The following is a 21170-nucleotide window of genomic DNA, read 5'->3' as shown; positions in this document are numbered from 1 at the left end:
ACATATTAGAGATAAGAAGATAAGGTTTTGACATGGCTGATTTGAATTTTCTTTAAACTGATTCTATTTTAGCAGTAAGTTGTGACTTGGCTAAACAGATACTACTGAGAAGTGAAATAAAGGAATAAATTTAACTCCTTTGAACAGTGCGGCTTGACAATCTTAGAGTTCAACAGTTTTTCTGACAGACTAGATACTGCATGAGAAACACTGCACTTTTTCTTTCTGCAGCAGCCCACCACAGAGGTCACAGTTGGTCAACTCAAACAGAACAGAAACCCATTCTCTGGAGTCAGTATTTACTCCCAACTCTGTTCATAGGTCACTAGCGTAGTGTTAGGACAGGCACATGGGTCTGTTGGTATGTCCCTCAAGGCATTTAAAAACAACAAGGAATAAAAAAAAAAAGGTGGCAAGCTTAGGCTGTGGTTCCTTTCAGGTTCTCAAATTAGGCAGAGCTCAGCCCAGTCAATTCTGCTGCTTGGGCTGAATGGACAAATCAGAGAGTCAGTAGGACTGCCGAGAGAATTTACACTGTGTGAGCAGTAAGTGACCACTTTTTCTGAAATGGGTTAATTTGCTGGGAAAAATAAGTGTAAGGACCAAGCACAAGAGACTTCAGTACCTTTGCAAAGTACGTTTTTGGGAGAAGACGTTGCATTCTGTAGCAGTTGACCTTTTGTCAGGCAAAGACTACAGAACTGTAAACCATACCAGCGCAAACAGGAACAGCTGACATTTTAACTTCACAGCCCCATTCTCTGGTCTTCCCCTGTGCACAGCAGATAATTGTCACACCCTGTCTGCATGTAATGTCTGTATTTTGCAATGGGAATAGGGTGCTAGAGGGGTTGCAGGACCCGAGGAAAGGGACAGTGAATGAGAAGTAAAACTGCTCATCTTCTGGTGCTTGCTCAATTGGCTTGATCTGTGCCAGGCAATACAGGGACACCCCTCTTGTTTCCAGAAATAAATATGGCTGCACAGCTAACAAAGTCTGACCTGTCATTTATTCCCACTAGTGGCACTAGTAGGAAACTGAGGGTCACTTCTAACACTTCAACTGATAACTTGGTAAACATCTGATAAATCTCCAAACCTATCAGAAGTCAAGAAACCTATTTTCAACAAGCATGAAAGGTTTGTTTAATTCAACTTCTTTGACTCTGAAAGGGTCTAGGAGCACTCATCAAGCTGAATGCAATATAATCTTGGCAATATAAGCTGTGGCAATTAAGAAGCCACAGCTTATCCCCTTTAATCTTGTATTTGGTGCCTCACTGGCCAATGCTCAGGATAGCTCCAAAAGTCAGCCAGGTTTACTTAAAGTGGTGGCAGTATAGATTGGCCCATCTGACACAGACGTAGACTGGGATGTGGGCACAAGGTACCAGGCAGGTCAGAGGACTCCCTGTCCACCAGATCTGACCCCTTCCTTCAGGCTGTTAATCTACAAAGGGTGGTTTCACAGTCAATCTCTTTCTGCCCTGTAGCTTTTGCCTTTTTGACATATGAGATGGACTATCTGCGCATTTGATCTTCATAGCATGGACATATTTGATCTTCCATAGCATGGACACAAATTAGAAAGCAATTTAAAGAGCTGCTTTCTTTCAGGAACAATACTGCTAGTATCAACAAAGCCACGATTTTAATAAAGGTAGACGGGGAATAATATAATGAGAAACAAAATTAACTCCATTTCAGTTTTCAGAAAGACAGACAGGGAATGGAAAGTAAAACAAAATATCTGTAACTGTGCAAAGAACTGACCTGAACCAGTCAAGTGTTTCCATGCACCCAGGGAACAAAAAACCCCACAATTTGGAGCTGAAAGGAAATATTTCCAGTGATGGGTTGCAATTCTTTATTTCTGATTCATAGGTGTATATATATCCATACAATGATATTAGATATCCTTGTATTGCTTAATCTATAATTTAAATCAGCATAGGTATTTTAACAAAAAAAATTGCAACTATAAATTTATATTTGACCTCAGCACTCTGATACACAGTAGAAAAAATCCATATATAAAAGCTTGTATCTGTGCAATTATACGTACTATATTTCTCTTTCAACAAACTACTGATTTAGTAATATTGATACGTTATTGTTTATATAGAATTGCTATATCATAACATTAAAAAACTTTCCAAAATATATTAATAAGCAAAGATAACCACACTTTGGTCTTGCAATAATTTTTTAACCATCACATCGATGCCCCATTTTATTTTAATGTGACATTTGGCTTAAACAAATTCCTTCCATCTCAAGCTGCCACCATTATTCTGTCCATACTAATCATATTAATTAATGTATAACTTTGCTGTTTAGTTATTTCACACGAAGCAAATAGAATTAAATTTAACTCTGAGCTGACAAAATCACAAATCTCTTATACCCCACTTAGGTCTCAAACAGTGAATGAAGATTTGTGCTGAACCTCCGCCTTGTGGTGAACTTCTCAAGTGGAAACTTTTCTCATCTATTGCATAACACCAGTCACGTGGCTTATCCTAGGAGGCTTAAACTACAAGTCTACAAAAGATGCAACTTCATGCTACTAAATGTTTTTAATAGTTTAGATCTTAATGAAGCTTAATTAGCATCTGGAAGTCAATACAAATATTAATCTGTACATAAAACATTATCCCCAATATACTAAGTGACAGCACTTTTATAAGGCAGACACAAGCCAGGATTCAAATATCTGAGAAAAGGTGGAAACTACCAGACCCTAGTTTAAGACAAGGTTACAGAGCAGCAACAATGGTCAGCAGGATTAGGCCCTTCCTCTGTGAAAATTTTCAGGAACTGACAGAAAGATGTGATACAGCAGACTAGCAAGTATGACAGAGACACCAGCACAGAGCAAGGACTGCAGAGGGCACATATTTCAGTTTTCATGCTGGCCAATAAGAAAGCACTATTTTGCCTTTCTGACAATTTTGTCAATCTTTGTTACAGTAGCTGAACAACTATGCACACAATGACAGATGCTTGCTTCAATGCTTGCAGACTATCTTGCAAATACAAAACAGAAACTGACAGAGTTGGAAGTGTGTGAACCACAGAACAAAACCATCGAAGGACAAACAGAACTTTTACTTTCAGTTTAGATCCTGCTGAAAAAATGAATGCTTATGCTATACTGCCTCTGCTTAAACTTTATGCCCCAATAAGTATTTTGCTTGTTTTCTGTTCCATTAATAATTCTGAACTGAAAGCAGGACTAGAGTTAGACCATACTTAAAAGGTGAATTTATCTTGAATTGTTATGTCTAAGGATTTCTTTACAAAGTAAAGAATCCACAGATGTAATTCTAGGGCATGTAAGAACCTTGTGAAAAAAAGAATATTTCAAAGAGTATGTAATAATATGACTTCCATTAGGACTTCCCAAAAGGCAGGTTAGTCAGCAGGTTTGGAAAGTGCATATGTGTGTTCATTAGGGTAAGAGAAAACATTTGTCATATTCTTGACTCTTGTCTTTTAAAATCATACAGAAATCACTCGATAATTACTTTGTACACTCCTGCAAAAGCATAGTCTGAGAAACTGAAGCTATTTCCCAGCAAGGAGTAGGACTTACAGTAGTGTCTTTTGCGGCAATAAACAGGACAGCAGCAAACAACAGATGCTTAGGGTTTTTTCACTTTTGTGTTTTTACTGCTGTGTTCTGTGACACAGACAACAAACACCATTGTAAGACTTATTTTTTTGTCTAACAGAAACACTCTGAACAATATTTTAACATATATTCCTAAAAAATGAGTATGACTCCCACCTCTCAGCTGTTAGTAGGAAAGAATATCTGACTCACATTCAGAAAATTAATAGCCTTTACAATTGGAGACAGTATGTAATTTGAAGACTCATAACTTTAAAAAAATGTTTTTAAAGAAACAGACTTAGAAAGAAACAATAAATTAGTGCTCCAAGAATTTTAGAATATATAACAATCATTTACAGGATTAGCTGCTTCCAGAAAATTATCCCTAAAACAAAGATACTAAACTCAATTAGTAAAATAAAATTTGAGTTACTCATTCACCCTCTTGGAAGTCTGTTTGACAACTAATTTATTTTTTAGTATATCACACTTTTCTCTGACCAAATAAAATAATCATTTAATGAAGATGGAAAGACTTTTCAGACAGCAAGAAACACAAGTTCATAGAAGCATGAATACTTTCAGCTGGAAGGCGTCTCAAGGATCATCTAGGTCCAGCCCTTTTGCCTTGTGCAAGGACACCTTTCACTAGACATGCTGCCCAAAGCCTCATCCAACATGGCCTGTCAAATTCAAAAAAGTCCTGCATAGTTTCTAAAATTATTTTTAAACAATAAAGTTGCTGCTGCTTTGTGACACAAGCAAACTAATACTTATTGTAACAATAACGATCATGTTCAGCTATGCATAAACATTAACATGCTGAAGACAAAAATGAAAAAATCCCCATCCTCATTGACCTATTCATGAGGCACACTGTTGGTAAAATGGTATCCTTCTAAAAAGAAATGGCACACACACATAGAAACCAATGCTAGATGATATAGCTTTCCTAATGAAAACTGTTTCTGAAAACAACAAAAATAACCAGGCCCAAAAATTCTGCTCTCCCATGGCAATAGGACTGGCCCTTTTGGTCTTCTTGAATTGCTGAATGAGAGGGAAAACTTATGAACCAAACACAATTGACCAAATCACTCATTGTACAGCATGGTTGTGATTGTCTGGGTGATGAAAATCCATGTGAAACCTCTTCTTCAAATGCCTGGCAACGATGCTTCTTATTTCAGGGTCATGTCCATGCTATTTATTAAAGACAAAATGACAAAGAACAACAACATCAAATTAATCAGTGTGTGAAAACACATGGCTAGTCATTTACCCAATCCTGAGCTCCCAAAAAGCATTGAGTATCCTTCTCTCTCACTTATTTCAACGGAATAGTGTGAAATAACTTACACACATCCCATCTACATCTATGGAAGTACACACCTTATTAAGTTCTGTTACTGTTTTATTGAAATTAACAACTACTTTTTCAGCAATTCCAATCTGAAGTAAACATCAGGTGGGGGAAGAGCCACTGGTGGAATGATACAACAGTGTGACAGGAATGGGTACCCCTAAAAATGTTGCTAAGTGTAGAGTTTTGCTATTTAGTGCAAAGCACGTAATCAAACACTTCAGAAGTATTCTTTAGACTAAGAAGTTGTTTCATAAATATTGCCTCAAGATACAATCTTCCTTCAAGAATACATAATTTAAAGTTTCCTCAATATTTATGAACTGTTACACAATGGTTCTTTCACTGTGAATTATTTAATAATTTTTTTTTAAAGTCACAAAGAAGTGCAAGGAGTTGAACAAAATAGAACACAAGGGAGCATGACAATAGACAAAAGCCTTTGGAATAGTATGAAAGAGACAACAGAAACAAACTAAGAGCTGGGCAGACTCCAGAGGCATTTCAGCAGAAAGGATACAGAACAAAAGTCTGTGTAAAACTGCTGTTCTCAGAGTGAAGGGATTTACACAGGATCCTATTTCCTGAAGAAATTACACAAGAAATGAGGGATATGATCACAGGAAGATTATTGCCACTTATGAAGACAGAGTCATACTTATGCAGGGAAAATAAATGCCATGAATTACCATTATTTGGCTTTAACTATATTTATTTAAATAAATGCAAATTCTTTTCTCGTATTGCTTTTTGCTGCCCAGCTTATCTCTTGAGAAAAACAGGAAAGTTGCTCAAGCAACAACAAAAGGTCAAAATCATTAGCAAAGTCTTTAACTTGTCATTTTTTGTTCTTATACTTTGAAAACCAGTTCTCATATTGACTCATTATAGAATAAAACAGTGTCTGAGGAAAGAAAAAGATGTATAATGAGGTATAATGTCAACCGGTTCAGGAAATCAGGATTTTACCTTTATGATTCTAACCTCTATATGAGGTATGACAGTGTGATAGCTTATTAGAGTACTGTTTTATATTTTAAAAAGTAAAAACCAAAGCTCCAAATTATTTATGCAACTTTTTGCTACATATACTTCTAATTATTTATTAATACTCATGTTATTAATGGAATCTTTTGCTGAGGATTCAGGTTTACTGTATGATATTTCCTGTACAATATTCCAGTGTGAGACTAATGCCTGAAGTGGCCACCTAAAAAACATAGACAGGAATAAGGGAATAAAGGTAGGTATTTATTTGAAGGGCCTTCAAAGGTAGACCCTGGGGAGCCCAGACGCTACTGCCAAAAGATGGACCCCAAGATGGGCGATAGGTCACAAGTTCTTCACACTTTTATAAGTTTGGTTCATTTGCATACCAGGGTTAATTCTCCAATTAAAGCTTCAGTTAATGATGTAGCTTCCCCAAGCTTGCCCCCGCTTTTAGAGGCTTTTGGTTTATACTTTTTGGGCCTAGGACAGTCTGAGTGTCCTTGTAGAACAGGCCTGGAGAGGGTTTGTTATGTCTACCTAGCATGAGAGAACAGTAGCTAACAGGCTACAAGAAACTTCAGAGTCACACACTAGGCAGTACAGGATTTGAAAAATATGAAAGTTGAAACCCAAGGCATCAAGACAACAGCGTTTTTCTACACACCCGTCAGATGGGTTGTTGGGGTTTTAGTTCTCCTCCTGTTTTCTTTTTCTCTTAAAGAATTTTCCCCATACATGTTGCCAGGGGGACAAATTACTGGGTGCTTAAGAAAAACAAAGGACCTGGCCACAGAAGGAGGGGTGCATCTCTTTCACCTGGGTTTGTGGGCAGCCAGTTCCTGGCATTTGGACGGAGAGAGAGGCTGCTTCTTTGGCTGCCTTTGAAAGGAAAAGACTTAAAGACGCTTGAGATTTAATCAGGAAAATAATTATGGAAGAAGCTGAGAAGCAGAAAAGCAAAGAGACGGCACATGTCAAGAGTATGGCCCAGAAATCAAAGTAAAATGTAAGACTTTTTAATCTTTGAATGAGAACAACAAGTTTAAAATTGAGGATAATGCATGGGACCATCTTTACTGTGATCATGATGCACTTTTTCTATCTGTTTTTAACATACCTTAACCTGAATATTCTCAGGCTAACAACTGTATCTCTCTCTGCTTGGAAATGGTTAAGGACACTTCAAACACACTTCACAGTGCAACACAAATATAACAAATCTTCAGTATATAACACATACATAAGTTATATAAAATATAAAGATACTAAAGCTTCAATGCTTTTTCTGCCTGTATATGTTGTTCCTGAATATTACCATAAAAGTATTTAGGTCTCAAAAAAGCTTTAAGGAGTCTACCCAGCCTCAGTTCCTAGCAGCATGATTGTAAAATAATGTTAAAATGTAATGACAGTATTAGGCATAAATTCTTACTCCTGCTCCACTGAAGCCATTTCTGGATCATTTGAGAGGCAGCTAGTTCTGGATACAAGGAAAAAGATGAGTAAACATTTTTTTCTGTGTTTATTTATTTCTTTCTCTTTTAAAATACGACATAAAATTTGGGGATGTAATAATCAACTGTAGTGAGTATCTTTGACAGCACAAACACAGAAATGTTGTTGTTGTTAGGAATGTAGGGATCTTAGTGCCCACAACACACATTAGTTTGAGAAAAAAAAAATTAAGCTATTTCTTTAATATGGAGAAGGGAAATGCACTACAGAGACCTCATACATCCAACAATAACAATAACCAGTGATGCCTCATATGAATTGTTCCCCTTTCACTTGTTACACTGCAGCCTCTAATATTTTAAATGGAGTAAAAAGAAAGCAGCTTTCTTGCACTGAGTTTTCATTGTCACATATACAGTGCATTTGAAAATGTTTGAATAGAAGGGATAGTAGTTACATTTCAAGGCTGGGTAGGCCTTTTTGTCTAACAAAATAGTCAGGTGGTATCAGGTAACTACTTATGTGGATTTATTGCTTCTGAGGCAGTCTTAACTACTAGAATCAAAAAGCAGTGGCCAGTATTTTAGATATTTCTCTGTGGTTGTTTTAGAAACTAACCTCAGAAGAACTGAAGGAAAATGTGTACTGCAAAAGAAGGAACTTTTGGAAAAAGTTTTGGAAAAAGAAGAAGCTGTAAGATGAAAAGAAATTTCAAAACTCAAAATCTTTGGTTACAAAAACTGCAAGGGAGAATGTTAAACTAGAACCAACAGACACAGACTCCTGCTCAGGAATTTTGTGTACAATACCCACATGAGGAAAGTGCACTGGACACTTTCTAAAGCTCTGCTCAGTGAGTCAAGAATTGTGTACTTAAGGATTTCTTTGGTTCTCTACACCATACTGCCTCAATATACTCAAGTCAAAGCACAGAGTTATCAGTTTAAAGCATCTGATCATCACCTGCCACTGATTTATTAAGTAACCATAGACAGTATAATATTATTATCAAGTATTATTTCCCTGGCCTATCCAGCCAACACTGGAAAGACAAAAGAATTTATGGTTAAGGTATCTACCTTGACTGAGAATGAGGTATATTAGCTAACCCTAATTTAGTAAACTGTAAAATAAAAAAATCGTAGAAAGAACTACCTCTTAAAAACTGTATGAATCATCTGACATAAAAGGTGAAGGGTAGAAAATGTTTAATGATCCATTTTAATGGAGTATGTGACTTCAGTCATTCTCATGACTGCAGAAACAATCATCAAAAACCAGCAAAAATGTTTTATAGTGTAAAGGTATGATTATTTATTACTGAGACCCAGCAGTACAAAAGCAGTGAGAGGGGAAGTCAATTCACAAATGGGGCAACTGACACAGCAATTGATACTACAAGCTGACTGTTGTACCAAACACAATTTACTACTGCATTCAAGCTATTCCTGTGAAACAATATAATGCCAGCATCCAGCTGAAAGCTATCTTACTTAGCTGTTTCTGAAGCTTCCCTCAGCTCTTCATCCAGTCTGCATGAGTAAAAGTTATTGATATGAAGAAACAGAGAAGCAAGCAGAGCATAAGAGTGAAGCAGAGCAATAGCAGAGCGAAGAACAAATGCAGTACATGCTTTTAAAATAGGCACCCAGTATAATTTAGAGCTAACCCTAAAGATCTTCACTTCAGTATGATACCATTTATCCCTGTGCTCAACCCACCTTAAATCTGTAACTCCTTCTTTAGCTCATTTGGAGGCAGAGACAGAGAAGCAGCAGGGGTCTGAGGCATGCCCAGTGGACAGAGCTGAAAGCATTCAGTTGCTCTATCAGATAATGTTAAACTAGCTGCAGCCTGGGCCAAGTCAAGGACATTTACAGTTCAGTGAGTTTCATTCGCAAGGGAGGCTGATCTCAACAGCTTGAAGGGGAAAGTAAGGTTCCACATCATTGCAAGTCCTCTCTCATTCAGCTGTTGAGGTCGCCTGCAGGTGAAAGGCTGTCACACAGATTCACTCCATTATGAGCAGCAGCACTGGGCTAGAAAGCAAGTTTTACCTCATTCTTCTCTTAATACACTTCTCTTCATCATACCTTACAAGATACGAGTGGATGAAGGAAGAGAAAAGATGTAAAAGTTCATATGGTACAACAAGCATATTGTATCCCACTTCACTAAAAACTACCAAAAAACGACACAACCCAAATTCTGGCATAACACTATGTACTTTCTAAAGGTGGGATTTTTCTTGACCATAGGTGGTATGTTTGTTCTTGGCAATGGAGAAATTACGAAGCCAAAAGATTAACTGTATTTTTCTGCAGGAATCTCTCTCAATTTGCACCAGAAGTGAAGCTACGAGCTGAACACTGCTCTTCTCCTGATGGTACAGGAATTTTTCTGCAGGAATCTCTCTCAATTTGCACCAGAAGTGAAGCTATGAGCTGAACACTGCTCTTCTCCCTATGGTACAGGAATAGCCCCTCACAAATGCCTTGAATGCACACAGCCTCTAAATCTTGTTATCACAACATCTTGAAATGCTTGCCACAGATGGGCACAACTGTCATCTTTCCAGTTCTGTCTTTTTTCAGCAAACTCATAATCTCTCATCTGGCTGCTGATGACATGAAATAGGCATTGCCTTAAAACTCTTGAAGTTTTGACTACTAACATTTCTTTGCTACTAGTGCCGTGATCATTTCACCTTTGGTCGGAGAGGTGAATGGACTTCTTGAACATTTTTAATTCTACAGGGAAGAAAAAATGTGCATAACACAGATGTGTGTACTGCCATGGTGTAACGGTAAAACACAGCAAGGAAACAGATAGAAACTCTCTGTATCATGGTCAGGTTTCTAACAAAGGGAACTATAAGAAACCAAAATGTTTACAGGAATCAAAAGATAATTTGTTAGGGATGTTAAAACATTATGGACATCTCTTTGTCAGTTGACCAATGGCCTCTGCTCCACATTCTTAGCAACATTCCATCTCTACAGAAGTTACAGCAGCAAATGAAATTGAGTGAAAGTCTCTATGACCTCTGATTTCACAACTGTAATATACTGTTTTCATGACTGCCATTGCCAGAACTGAGCTTCCCACTTGCTCCCTGGAATTATACCACTAGCCTGACAAAGGAAATTGCCTTACTACTGCTGTGAAACAGGTGTGAAAACTCCTGCCTGGGTCGAAGAGATCTGTGACAACTTCAAAAGCTGTCACTGACCAATCATAATGAAAATACAATCATACTTATGTATCTACTCACTGAACTACCTTCTAGAACAGGCTGTTCAATACCTGGGACATTTGCTAAAGAGAACAATTAAAAAAAAAAAATCCTGAACTGTACATCTTTTTGATAATGACTACATGAAGACCATGTTTTTTTTCAGTTGTGTTTTCAGTCCTGGTATACCATTTCATTTTGTTGTTTTCCAGTCTGAAAAAATGTCAGTTGAGGTGAGCAATGCCAATCAACTTCCTACAAATTTTTAACAGATATTTTCCTTTAGAAATGCCTGCATTTACAAAACTTCTTCACATAAGCCACAGGAACAGAGAAACTGTCTTTCAGTGGTTGTGGATTTAACCATGAAAATTGACAAGGTAAGGAACAGTAAACCTATGGAATTTCACTGGTCTTGTATTGAACAGGCTATCTTTTAATTAATGTTTCTGTTCAAAGCCCTGCATGAATAAAACTTGAAAACACTTTCACTTAAATAGTAGTAAAAGTTATGAAAAAATATGGCATAGATGATACCTCAGGAAAGGCCAAACTATTTTCCCACTCCCCTAGAAGTAAATATTTATTGTGTGTTGTGTTTCTCTTACACAGTGGTCTCCTGCTTCTGAGTTTGACAGTGAAATGTTTGTGGAACAACACATGATAATTTTTAAGAACATCAGGAAAGTGCTTTCTGTTTTTCTTACAGTCTGTAACACTATTACTAGTTTGTGGAAATAGTTTCCATTAGAACAAGTACATGCTTAGTGTACATCACTTACTTGACAATACTATCTGGTATATGCACATACTCCATTGGAATCATCTCCCGAAGCTCTGCCAACGTGTTGATGTACTGTATCTTACTGCTGAACTTAGAGCTGAAACACAGAAAAAAAGGTATTAAAATAACTTTTCCCCCACTCTTTTATGACATACTAAAACCAAATGAAGAAATGTATTAAATATGTTAAATAATTAAGCATTTGGATATTCATATTTCAATTACAGACTGAGAGACTGGACTGTTAATGATTAATGACTCAAAAAATCCTCCTACCACAGTTGAAAAAGGCTGATAAGAGGGAAATCCTGTGAGGTGGGATAGCGCTTTTTATCATGCCAATCCTCTCTTACTTAATGGCTCAGTCTGAAAACTTCCCTCTGGGAAAGAACCAGGACTTTCACACAGAGCCTGAAGGTATTAATCCCTGACATAACTCGTGGGCCATAAATGACTCAACTTTGCTGATGTATGAGGCAGCTGTAACATCTTAGAAGGCAAGGTACCTGGGCATTCCCATCTGAACTTCAGTGAATATGAATGCAATGGACAGTTGGAAGGAGATGTATAAAAATTTGGAAAACAATCAAATTCCTTACAGACTACTTACATGTAAAAAGAGATGGGAAGCATTACTTACATGGATATAATCATCGTGATGGTTATCAAGTGATTGTGATGACTTAGCATTTCTATTTTACACCAATTCTCAATCAAACACAATAAAACTGAATTTCATCATTTGTTCAGAAGAGCATAGATCTGATTGTGTCTATTCTTACTGCAGGGTCTGTTTTTATGAGGAAATATCTTGTTTATTCCTGCTGTGCTATATCATTCATTTATTGCACTTGAAAAATGATCATTTGGAATTAAGGCTAAATTGTTCAGAAAACACACTTAAAACATAAGGCTATTTACTTGTCTAACCTAAGCTATTTGGTAAGTGTGAGGTTATGATAAATCTATCTTTCTCATTTGGCTCATAAAGCCAATTTTCAAATTTAGCTCTAGTTGTATTTAGATCATCTTGTAACATCAGTAGTAGTGGCAAGCTCACATTGACCATATATGTTAAGTTTAGGTCTTGAAAAACAGAACATGTTCTGTCTATTTACTGCTGACCTGCTGCTGACATGCAGCCAGACAATAGGAAGCTTCTGAAAGAGCTCTGAGCAGAAGGTTACTGGCCCTCCCCTCAACATACGTATCTTCCCCATAAGATAAATTGAGACAACTGGAACAGAATGCATAAAGGTGCTGTGAACAGTTGTTTAAGCTCATTCACTGTAATTTGTACCAGATTAGCATCACTAGGCACACACACACTGGATCAGACAATGGCCACATTTTAGATGCAAGAATCACTCACAGTTATTCAGTCAAAGCTTGGTAATACACAGATTCTTAGCATTTTATCCAAAATGTTAATCATAGTCTGTAGCATCAGAACTGCCACCTAAAATAACTTGGCAAGCTGCAAGTCAATCATAAGCTTCTAAAGATGGTGGGAAGGGATTAAATAAATCTTTCAAAGGCTAATTTTTCCTCCTAAGGATTCTTCTGGGTCCACTAATTCCACTACAGTGACTGATTTCTAAGTAATTCCTTCATGTGGGAGTCAGTGTATGGGCATGCCAGATACAGTTTCTTTCAGACTTTAGGGAAAGCATGCTGCCAATAATGGTAACTTTCCACCATTTAAATACTTTCATCACAAGCCAAGTATGTTTCACAGACCCTTGCTTTATTAGAAATCTAATTTCTTACCTAACACAACTCAAATAATTTTTGGAGTATCTATAAGGGTCCTAAAAGAGTATCCAAGATCTATCTCTGTTACCTCTAGTTCTTTTCATTCTGTGTATTCAGACAATAGTTTGTCAGTCAAGATGGGTCCCACACTCCACTGAATTTTCTTGCCAGTTTTTGAGGTAGAATAGAGTAGAGGTAGAATTGAGGATAGCCTGCCCTCAGTGACTTGACTGCCCCTTAAAATTTTGTTGTCTTTCAGGTTTTTGATTTCTGCTGTTCAGTCCCACATCTTAGCTGGGACGGGACTCATAATGTTCTTCTGTCCTTGGTAAGGGTCCAAATATCTCATGTCATCCTCCACAAAAGTCACACTAGTCATGTGCCCTGCCCACCTTTTTTTAGCTTATATTTGCACTTCACTTTCTTCTCGCACCAAGACTCAGTCTACTTGGCTGAGATGGTCTCTAGTGTGTCAAGTTAAGTACTGCTAATCTGCTTTGTCAAACTATTTAGAGTGAATATTTTCTCCTGTTTGGTAATGAAAAACCTCTAATCACTGCTGCTTAGTATGGTCATTTTGAATAAATGACTAATGAATTGAAACAGACATGACTTTAAAAGAAAAAAACAAACTCTCATTTCTGGGAGTAAATAAGATGGCAACAGAAATATCTCAGATATCAAAATGCAACTCAGGGAATCCTCATAACTACTGTTGATAATTCCAAGTATTGTTTCCCTGCTACTAGGGTATTTTGAATTGTTACTTTCAACTTGGTCTTAAAGATACCACATCTAGAAAGGAGCTCCATTATGACACTCTGCCTGTTGCACTTTGGCAGCAATGGGACATCTCACATGTTTCCCGATCCCAGTGTCACCCTGTCAGGACAGAGCACCCTGTGACAAGACATCTCCAGTGTCTTCACCTGCAGTCTGTGAGCAGAACTCCCTGAGATCTCTCATGACATATGTCATTTGCTGCGTGGCTTCTGTAGATGATGATTCTTTTCCTGCCTGAAGCAACTCTTTTTCACACCTTCCAGTCTGCTCTCTCTGATCTCAGGATTTGAACTGCATACTTCCCTCTACAGTAAGTGTGAAGTCTTTAAAGTTGGTAACCTTTTTTTTTGATTGTCGTACTAATCAAAGCATTATTTTTGACAGCATTAAACCTTTTTTGAAACCAAATGCATTCAAAAACCTCAGGGGGCAGGCAGTCCTCTTGTATGAATTATGAGCAGCAATGATATTTTAAAAACCCAGAACTGTAGCTTAATCTTGTTCTGTAGCCAGGATCTTTAAAATAAGGTGATTATCTTACATGCAGTCCCCTTTTCTATATGCCTTTTATCTGGGTTCCAAATAAAGACTATTTTATGAAACTGTATTTCCAGTTTTACATACACATACAGGTTTACAAAACCATGTCTATGACATCTGCAACTAGATACTCATATATTTTTTTTCCCCTATTCACCTTAGGAAGGTGAAATTCAACTTCCAAAATCCCAACATGAGCTATAAAATGAGTACTATTCAGTGAAAGATTAACAGCCATGTTTGATGATTTAGGGTGCATATGTACTCTTAGGGACATAGAAAATCACTGGCATTTATTACATACCTTATAAAAGGTCGTGTCACAGCCAGAATTGTCCTGATAAACCACGATGGATGAACAATTATAAATGATTTCAAATTCTTCCGTAATCTAAGTAAAAAAAAAAAAAAAATTCTCAGAAAAACAGAAAAAAACCACAAAAGATAAAGAAAGATCTCATACAGTAAGCCCTGGCATACAGGTGAGTTACAGAAATGGACAGTGTTTAAAATAACAGCTGCGGATCAGACAGGAATATATTACTTACCGCCGATCAATCATCTGATAACATTTTTTCATCCAACCCAATCCAGGCATTCTTCTTCTTGGTGTTGCTCCATTCAAGTAGACAATCATATAGTCTTCAGCTACCATCAGCTCTAAGGTACTGATTACATATCTGATAAAAGTACAGATGCCAGTGAGCATATACTGCACATTATCTGCTTAAGCCCGAACTAAATCAGGCTACTAGGAATAAATGAAGGCAGACTAAACACTTCATGACAACACAGGCTTTTCTTTTCCTTTAAACAAAAGCAAACATTTAGCATTGATCACCATGGTACCTGTGGATACATAACTAGAAAACCACAGTCTTACCTATGTCTTCAAAAGTATGTGGTTTCCTTACAAAAACAAGAGTTTCACAGTGAGTTTTCAAATATCACTGGTGAATTTGCTTTTCCTTAGAAGTATTGAAATCAGGAGACTTTGCAAGGGAGAACATGGTAGCATCATGTGAAGTCCTACCAGCTTCTGTACTTAACTCTTGAGAAACTTCTGCTCACTATTCTAATCATCAGGTTTGTTCAATGCAAAAATAAAAGGTGTCAGAAGATACTTGTTTGTAATTCTAGTGATCCTCACACTACTGCTACCGAGTCTGTGACTGCAAAACACAAAAAAACTCAAGTCTAAGAAAACTTGTCCATCAACCTGACTTCTGATGGGACAGAGCACTCCAGGACATGACTTCATTTTGTGAGCAAAACACTCCCAACACTCATTATCAGACAGTGCTCTTGGGGCAAAATTCATCCTACCTAGAAGAGCACACTACTCATTCAAGTAAGAGGATAGTTTTGAAGTCTTGTTTGGGACTATCTATGCAGATGGTTTATTCAGCAGTCCCCATCTCATTTGGGATCTGATCATCACAGGAATGTTCAAACTGTTCTCTCTACTATCTAGCTTCAAGGCATGCCTATGTAAAAACTAGAATAAAAACCGCAAGTCACACCTTAAAAACCTGAATGCCTGAGTGCATCCACTACAAAAGGCACCTCTATCCCAAAGCATAATGGCCCCTTTCAGAGTTGTATGGGAATGCCTCACAATCTAATCTGACCCTTAAATTCCTTAGGATATAATGTCTTTAAAAGAACTGTAGGAAATCTAGTTCTCACCAGAGAGTGGTATTTTATCTGGGCATAAAGTAGGCAGCCATTAACTAGACTAGTTTCATGCATTTGGTAAATCCCATCTAAATCACTACTCCCTCAATGCATTTCACTGCTCTTTCTTACCTTGCAGTTGTGCATTCCCTGCATTTGCCTGACATTTGTGAAGGCTTATGTTTAACAGTGAAATAGGAAAGCAAGGCATTGCATGGGCATTCTGATGCATAAAAGTTAATTTAATAGCTACTTTAACAAAGATACTATTTGACAGGTTGTGAGATTAGCTCTTCCCACAGGGCACAACATCTAGTGCTTTAAAGGCACTTAAACACTGAAACATACAGAAGTGTGTAAGTACGTATTAAAACACTACAAGTCTTTCAGTTATGGAACAAGACAGTCTGAAGAAAGGTCTGTTTATTAACTCCAAAGGGAATTATGCCCATAATCAGTTATAATAAGAAAAATCACGCATGTTTCTCATGAGAAGTAGGAGCCCTATTATGACAAAAAGGAATCTTTGCTAGTTTTTTAGTCAGATCTCACTAATCTCACATACTTTCATTCAACAATGTAATGTAGGTTGAATTAGCTCATTTGCCATTTTAAGGATGCTGAGCTCCCTTCCAAACCTTACCTATCTAGTAATTTATTATTCTTTGGTAATAATGGCAATTTCTTCATTATTTGAAAAGATGGACAGAAATTTTCTCATTGACCAAAACAACTGACTCACTCTGAAGGCAGTGTTGGTTTTGTTTTCAAAGTGTAGTTTTTCAAATTGAGATTATTTTTTAAAAAATTAATCTGTGGACTGGCTTTAATCTGACTTTTAGGCAGCCACAAATTAAACAGCAGATTTTTAAATGTGGCTCTGTATTATCTACAAAAACTGCTGTAGAAGCTGTTTCAAGCATTTTCACCCAAACCCAACTCTTCAAAGACAATTTTACAAAATTAGTCAGTATCACAAATAGGAAGAAGATAGTAGGAAATGTGAAAGGAATTCAGATGGGAAAGCAACTGCAGCAAAACTCAGGAGCAATTGAAGACAGCTGTTAATCAGAAACTAGAGGTAGCTTCTATACTATCAGAAACATGCTGTATAAAAGAAGAAAAGAGATTCAGCAGTTTGCAGGTCTCTCCAGATCCCTGTGTAATTCAGCAGTAAAGAATTACCAAATATTTAAATATATCAGTTACTGTATATTTAGTAAACTGTTGCACTCCCTCTATTTCCATGCAATGAAGAGATCTAGAACTGAAAGAATGGGGTGAACTAGTTCCCTTTTCTTGTTGTTTTAGAGAGACCCAAACAGTCTATAAGCCTTAAAATAAGCTGCAGTTCACAGCCAGAAAAAGTGACCTATAAAATTGACTTCGGCAATATCCTTAAGCCATGTGGAAAAAGCTCTTAAGGTTTTCTCTGCAAAGTTCATTTACCACCAGCTCTATCTGAACAAGGGTCTTGGGTGAAGACAAAGAACAACTATTGAATGTCAGTCCTGGTAATAGTCAGCTTTATTCCATACTTACCAAGTTAAAACCACTGTAGTAATTCCTTCTTCTCTTCTAAATTACTGGGCATTGTGTGTATTAGTTATTCTGACCAGAAACTAAAACACTGAGTCTTATTTTCACCTATAGACACAATGTTAAAGACACTGGCTGCCAACAAGTGCATCTTCACAGACTAGAACATTAAGGAGACCCGGGTCTGTGCTCTCAGTGCCTTGTAAACTGCAAATGGCAAAAGCTGGCTCCTGCTGGCTCCTGCTGGCTTTAGAAATTACTTACTGGGTTTCAGCATAGAAAACACTGGAATGATTGATTTTTTAACAGCTGTAAGTGGAAGTAGCTAAAGGCACTTTAGCTGCCTTCAAAATTTTGGGCTGCCACCCCAATTGCTATTAGGAATAATTTTCCTGTGAAAAATTTGGGGTTGTGTGGCCAAATTTGTGTCCTGCCCAACTGGCCCCTGCCACTTCCAGCTGAATCAGAAGCAGCTGGAATCAGGAAGCATAGTTAGAGCTGCTTGTGTCAGCAACTGCGATTTATCCTGTTTTTAAAAAACAAGTGTTAAAAAGCGACCATGTGACTCCTAAACCCAAGATATCAGATATTAAAAATACATTCAGTGACACATCATGATAATATATAATAAACAACAAATAGTGAAAAACAGCCTAAGCCCCTGCTGACTGTTCTCAGCAAGACCTGGAAATCACTAGTGAAATAGTGCAAAGACTGCAGCCCCAACAAGTTGAAGATACTGCATTCCTTGACATTTACAGAGATACTAACAGTCAGATTTGGTCCTGATAAATATACCTTAATTTGGGAAGGTGAGTAGGTAAAGGATACCAAAATAATACTCCACTGAGCAGTTTATCTAAAACTGCTATTTTCCTTGTCATTCCCCTTCTAACAACCAAAATTACCTCTTAAGGAAAGACAGGTTACCTCTCTCTGCATAATTATGAGTACTAACTCAAAAGACTCTGTCACATTGCTCACATATCACTCACAGGAAAAGATTTTCCATGACATAGTTGTAATCAGTTCGACTGCTGTCTGGCAAGAAGCATGCCGTGAACACAATGATAGCATTCAGACCATCACCATAGTATCCTGTGGAAAAAAACGAAAACGCATTTTTATCTTTGTCAAAGGCTTTTAACGGGATAAAATTTAAAAAGAAATCTCAAAGTCCTGTAATAGAGCTACTATGTCTACTGCTGAAGCATACCAAAATGCTTCATACTGAAGGTTTGAAAATGTATGAACTATCATGAAGTGATAAGGAAGTTGGACAGTCAGTTAAACTGAATTCTCAAAAAACACACACAGCACAACCACTAGTAAACTTTTTATAGCAAAAAAGCCTTCTAAGGCCTCTACCTCTCATTCGTTGCAGCTCTGTGGCAATCACATACTGAATGCTCAACTCAGACTGAGGAATAAGGGGCTAAAGAAAATATCCTACATTTGTTGTCCTGCGTCATTTGAATTATGTTTCATAAACTCTTGCAGTCCAATCTCAGTTGGCCTGTGCAGCTCCAATAGCTTTAGAACATTAAAATTATGACTACACTCCACTATCCCTTAAAAGCTCCCAGGGATCTTTGTTGCAAGTTTAGTATAAATTACTTTTTAACCTTGGATACTCTAGTTGCCCAATACTGGCATTCTCTGGGCTCCATCACTGCCTAATGATAGCTGTAAATCTTCAAAGCTGTAGCACTACCATTCCAGGGCCCAGCACAGTTGCTTATAATCCAAAAGAAAATGTTTCTTTTTCATGATGGATTAATGTTGTTTAATCTTCTCCACAATCCTTTGCAGCTGCTATGGATTTTCTGTATTTATCATTAAAAATAAATAAAAAATACTCCTGTGTTTCAGTTGAAAGTTTTGCTTAAAGGATACATGCAATCTGGAGGTAATTTATAAAGATGCTGTAGGAATTGTAGGTAAATAGCACTAGTGATGCAGAGAGACAGAAGACAGATATACTCAGAGAACACTCAAAAACCTTTCAAGTCTAGAAAAAACTGACAATGAGGGAGAGACGATAATATTTGTGAAAGAAACTTCAATTCCCCTCAGGAACATGCTCCTGACAAAAATTAAAGGATAATACTACTACTTAAACAACCTTTCCACAAGGAGATTTTAAGACTTTTACAGTGCTTTCTGGATACTAGAGAGCAATATCCAAGCCTAACTAAAGTGCTCATGGTATGCCAGTCCTGTTTTCAGTACAAATTATTATTCAGCTAGATTATTTGGAACTGTGCTGGTTCTGGCTGGAAGAGAATTTTCTTCACAGTGGCGTGTATGGGGCTGTGGCTTTGATTTGCATTGAAATCAGATGGTTGATAATATAGAGATGTTTGTGTTATTGCTGCGCAGTGCTCACAAAGGACCAAGGCCTTTTCTGCTTTTCATACTGCCCCCCACCACTCAGAGAGCAAGCAGAGGGTGCACAAGAACTTGGAAGGCGAAGGGGACACTGCCAAGACAGCCAACCCCAACTGACCACACAGATATTCCAGACCATATGGCGTCATGCTCAGGAGGTGAAGAAGGAGGAAACAGGAGGGGACATTTGCAGTGACGGCCTTGATCTTCCCAAGTCACTGTTATGTGTCATAAGGCCCTGGTCTCCTGGAGATGGCTGAGTACAAGCCTGTCTTTGGGAAGTGGTGAATGAATTTCTTGTTTTGCTTTGCTTGTGTGCACAGGTTTTGCTTTACGTATTAAACTGTCCTTATCTCAACCCAAGAGTTTACTCAGTCTTACTCTTCTGATTCACCATGTGGGAGTGAGTGGCTGTGTGGGGCTTAGTTGCCAGCTGGGTTTAAACAACAGGAAAAAGCAGTATTTCTCTCCTCCTCAGGTTTACAAATACGGAAATAGGGAGGACATTTCCTTCCTTCCATAAATTTAATAAAACTTTAGAAGACTTTATATCATGCTGCCATAAAGCAACCTGTCTAGCTGCACAGGAATTTGGCAGGAAGAGCACATTACGGCAGGTGCGCCCACTAAATTACACAGCACAGTTTGCAGTTCATGGAAAGCATAACGATTATGTGCAGATGCTAACTAACAACAAACAGAAGAAAAATCCACAGATAAATCTAAGCCATTTTTTCCTCACACACTTCTTGAAGAGAAGGAATCTTCACCTTAGGGAAAAGTGCATTTTAATTCATCACTAAAAGCCAGTAAAATCCATTCGCCCCAAATCCCAGTTAGCCTAAGCAAAGAGAAAGATCTCTAAGAAATTTCTTCATCAGCATATGTTGAAGACAATCTCACACCTACACTGCCAAATCTACTCTCCTCTTTCCTATTTTGTGGCTACCACCTAGATTCTGCACTTGCTGTTATCTGTCATTTGGCAGGGAGGAATGTTCAGTAGACCTCTGAATCATCAAGAGATGCTTGACTTGAC

General features: G+C 37.6%; 1 protein-coding gene across 15 annotated transcripts in view; it reads right to left on the bottom strand.

Moving 5' to 3' along the window:
- Positions 1-1853: 1853 nt before the first annotated feature.
- Positions 1854-21170, bottom strand: part of PRUNE2 (prune homolog 2 with BCH domain) — a 138120-nt gene continuing 118803 nt past the window's right edge. For 3 of the 15 annotated variants that reach the window (XM_042033145.1, XM_042033146.1, XM_042033159.1), the window contains 8 exons: positions 18736-18838; positions 15073-15204; positions 14829-14915; positions 11445-11543; positions 9485-9520; positions 8921-8959; positions 7405-7452; positions 1854-4822 (listed from right to left, as the gene is read on the bottom strand). In XM_042033145.1, coding sequence (XP_041889079.1) covers positions 4801-4822; positions 7405-7452; positions 8921-8959; positions 9485-9520; positions 11445-11543; positions 14829-14915; positions 15073-15204; positions 18736-18838 — 566 coding nt within the window. In that variant the 3' untranslated portion in view covers positions 1854-4800. Of the gene's footprint in view, positions 4823-6788; positions 6852-7404; positions 7453-8920; positions 8960-9148; positions 9234-9484; positions 9521-9697; positions 10746-11444; positions 11544-14828; positions 14916-15072; positions 15205-18735; positions 18839-21170 lie in introns of those variants that run through there. The other 12 variants (XM_042033149.1, XM_042033150.1, XM_042033148.1 and 9 more) reach the window with 10 other exon arrangements.

Source organism: Corvus kubaryi, unplaced genomic scaffold, assembly GCF_017639235.1.
Source record: "Corvus kubaryi isolate FWS band 111438036 unplaced genomic scaffold, C.kubaryi_AGA036_p1.0 37357, whole genome shotgun sequence".
Lineage (NCBI taxonomy): Eukaryota > Metazoa > Chordata > Aves > Passeriformes > Corvidae > Corvus > Corvus kubaryi.
The sequence above is the reverse complement of the archived record's forward strand: the minus strand, read 5'-3'. Positions and strand labels throughout refer to the sequence as shown.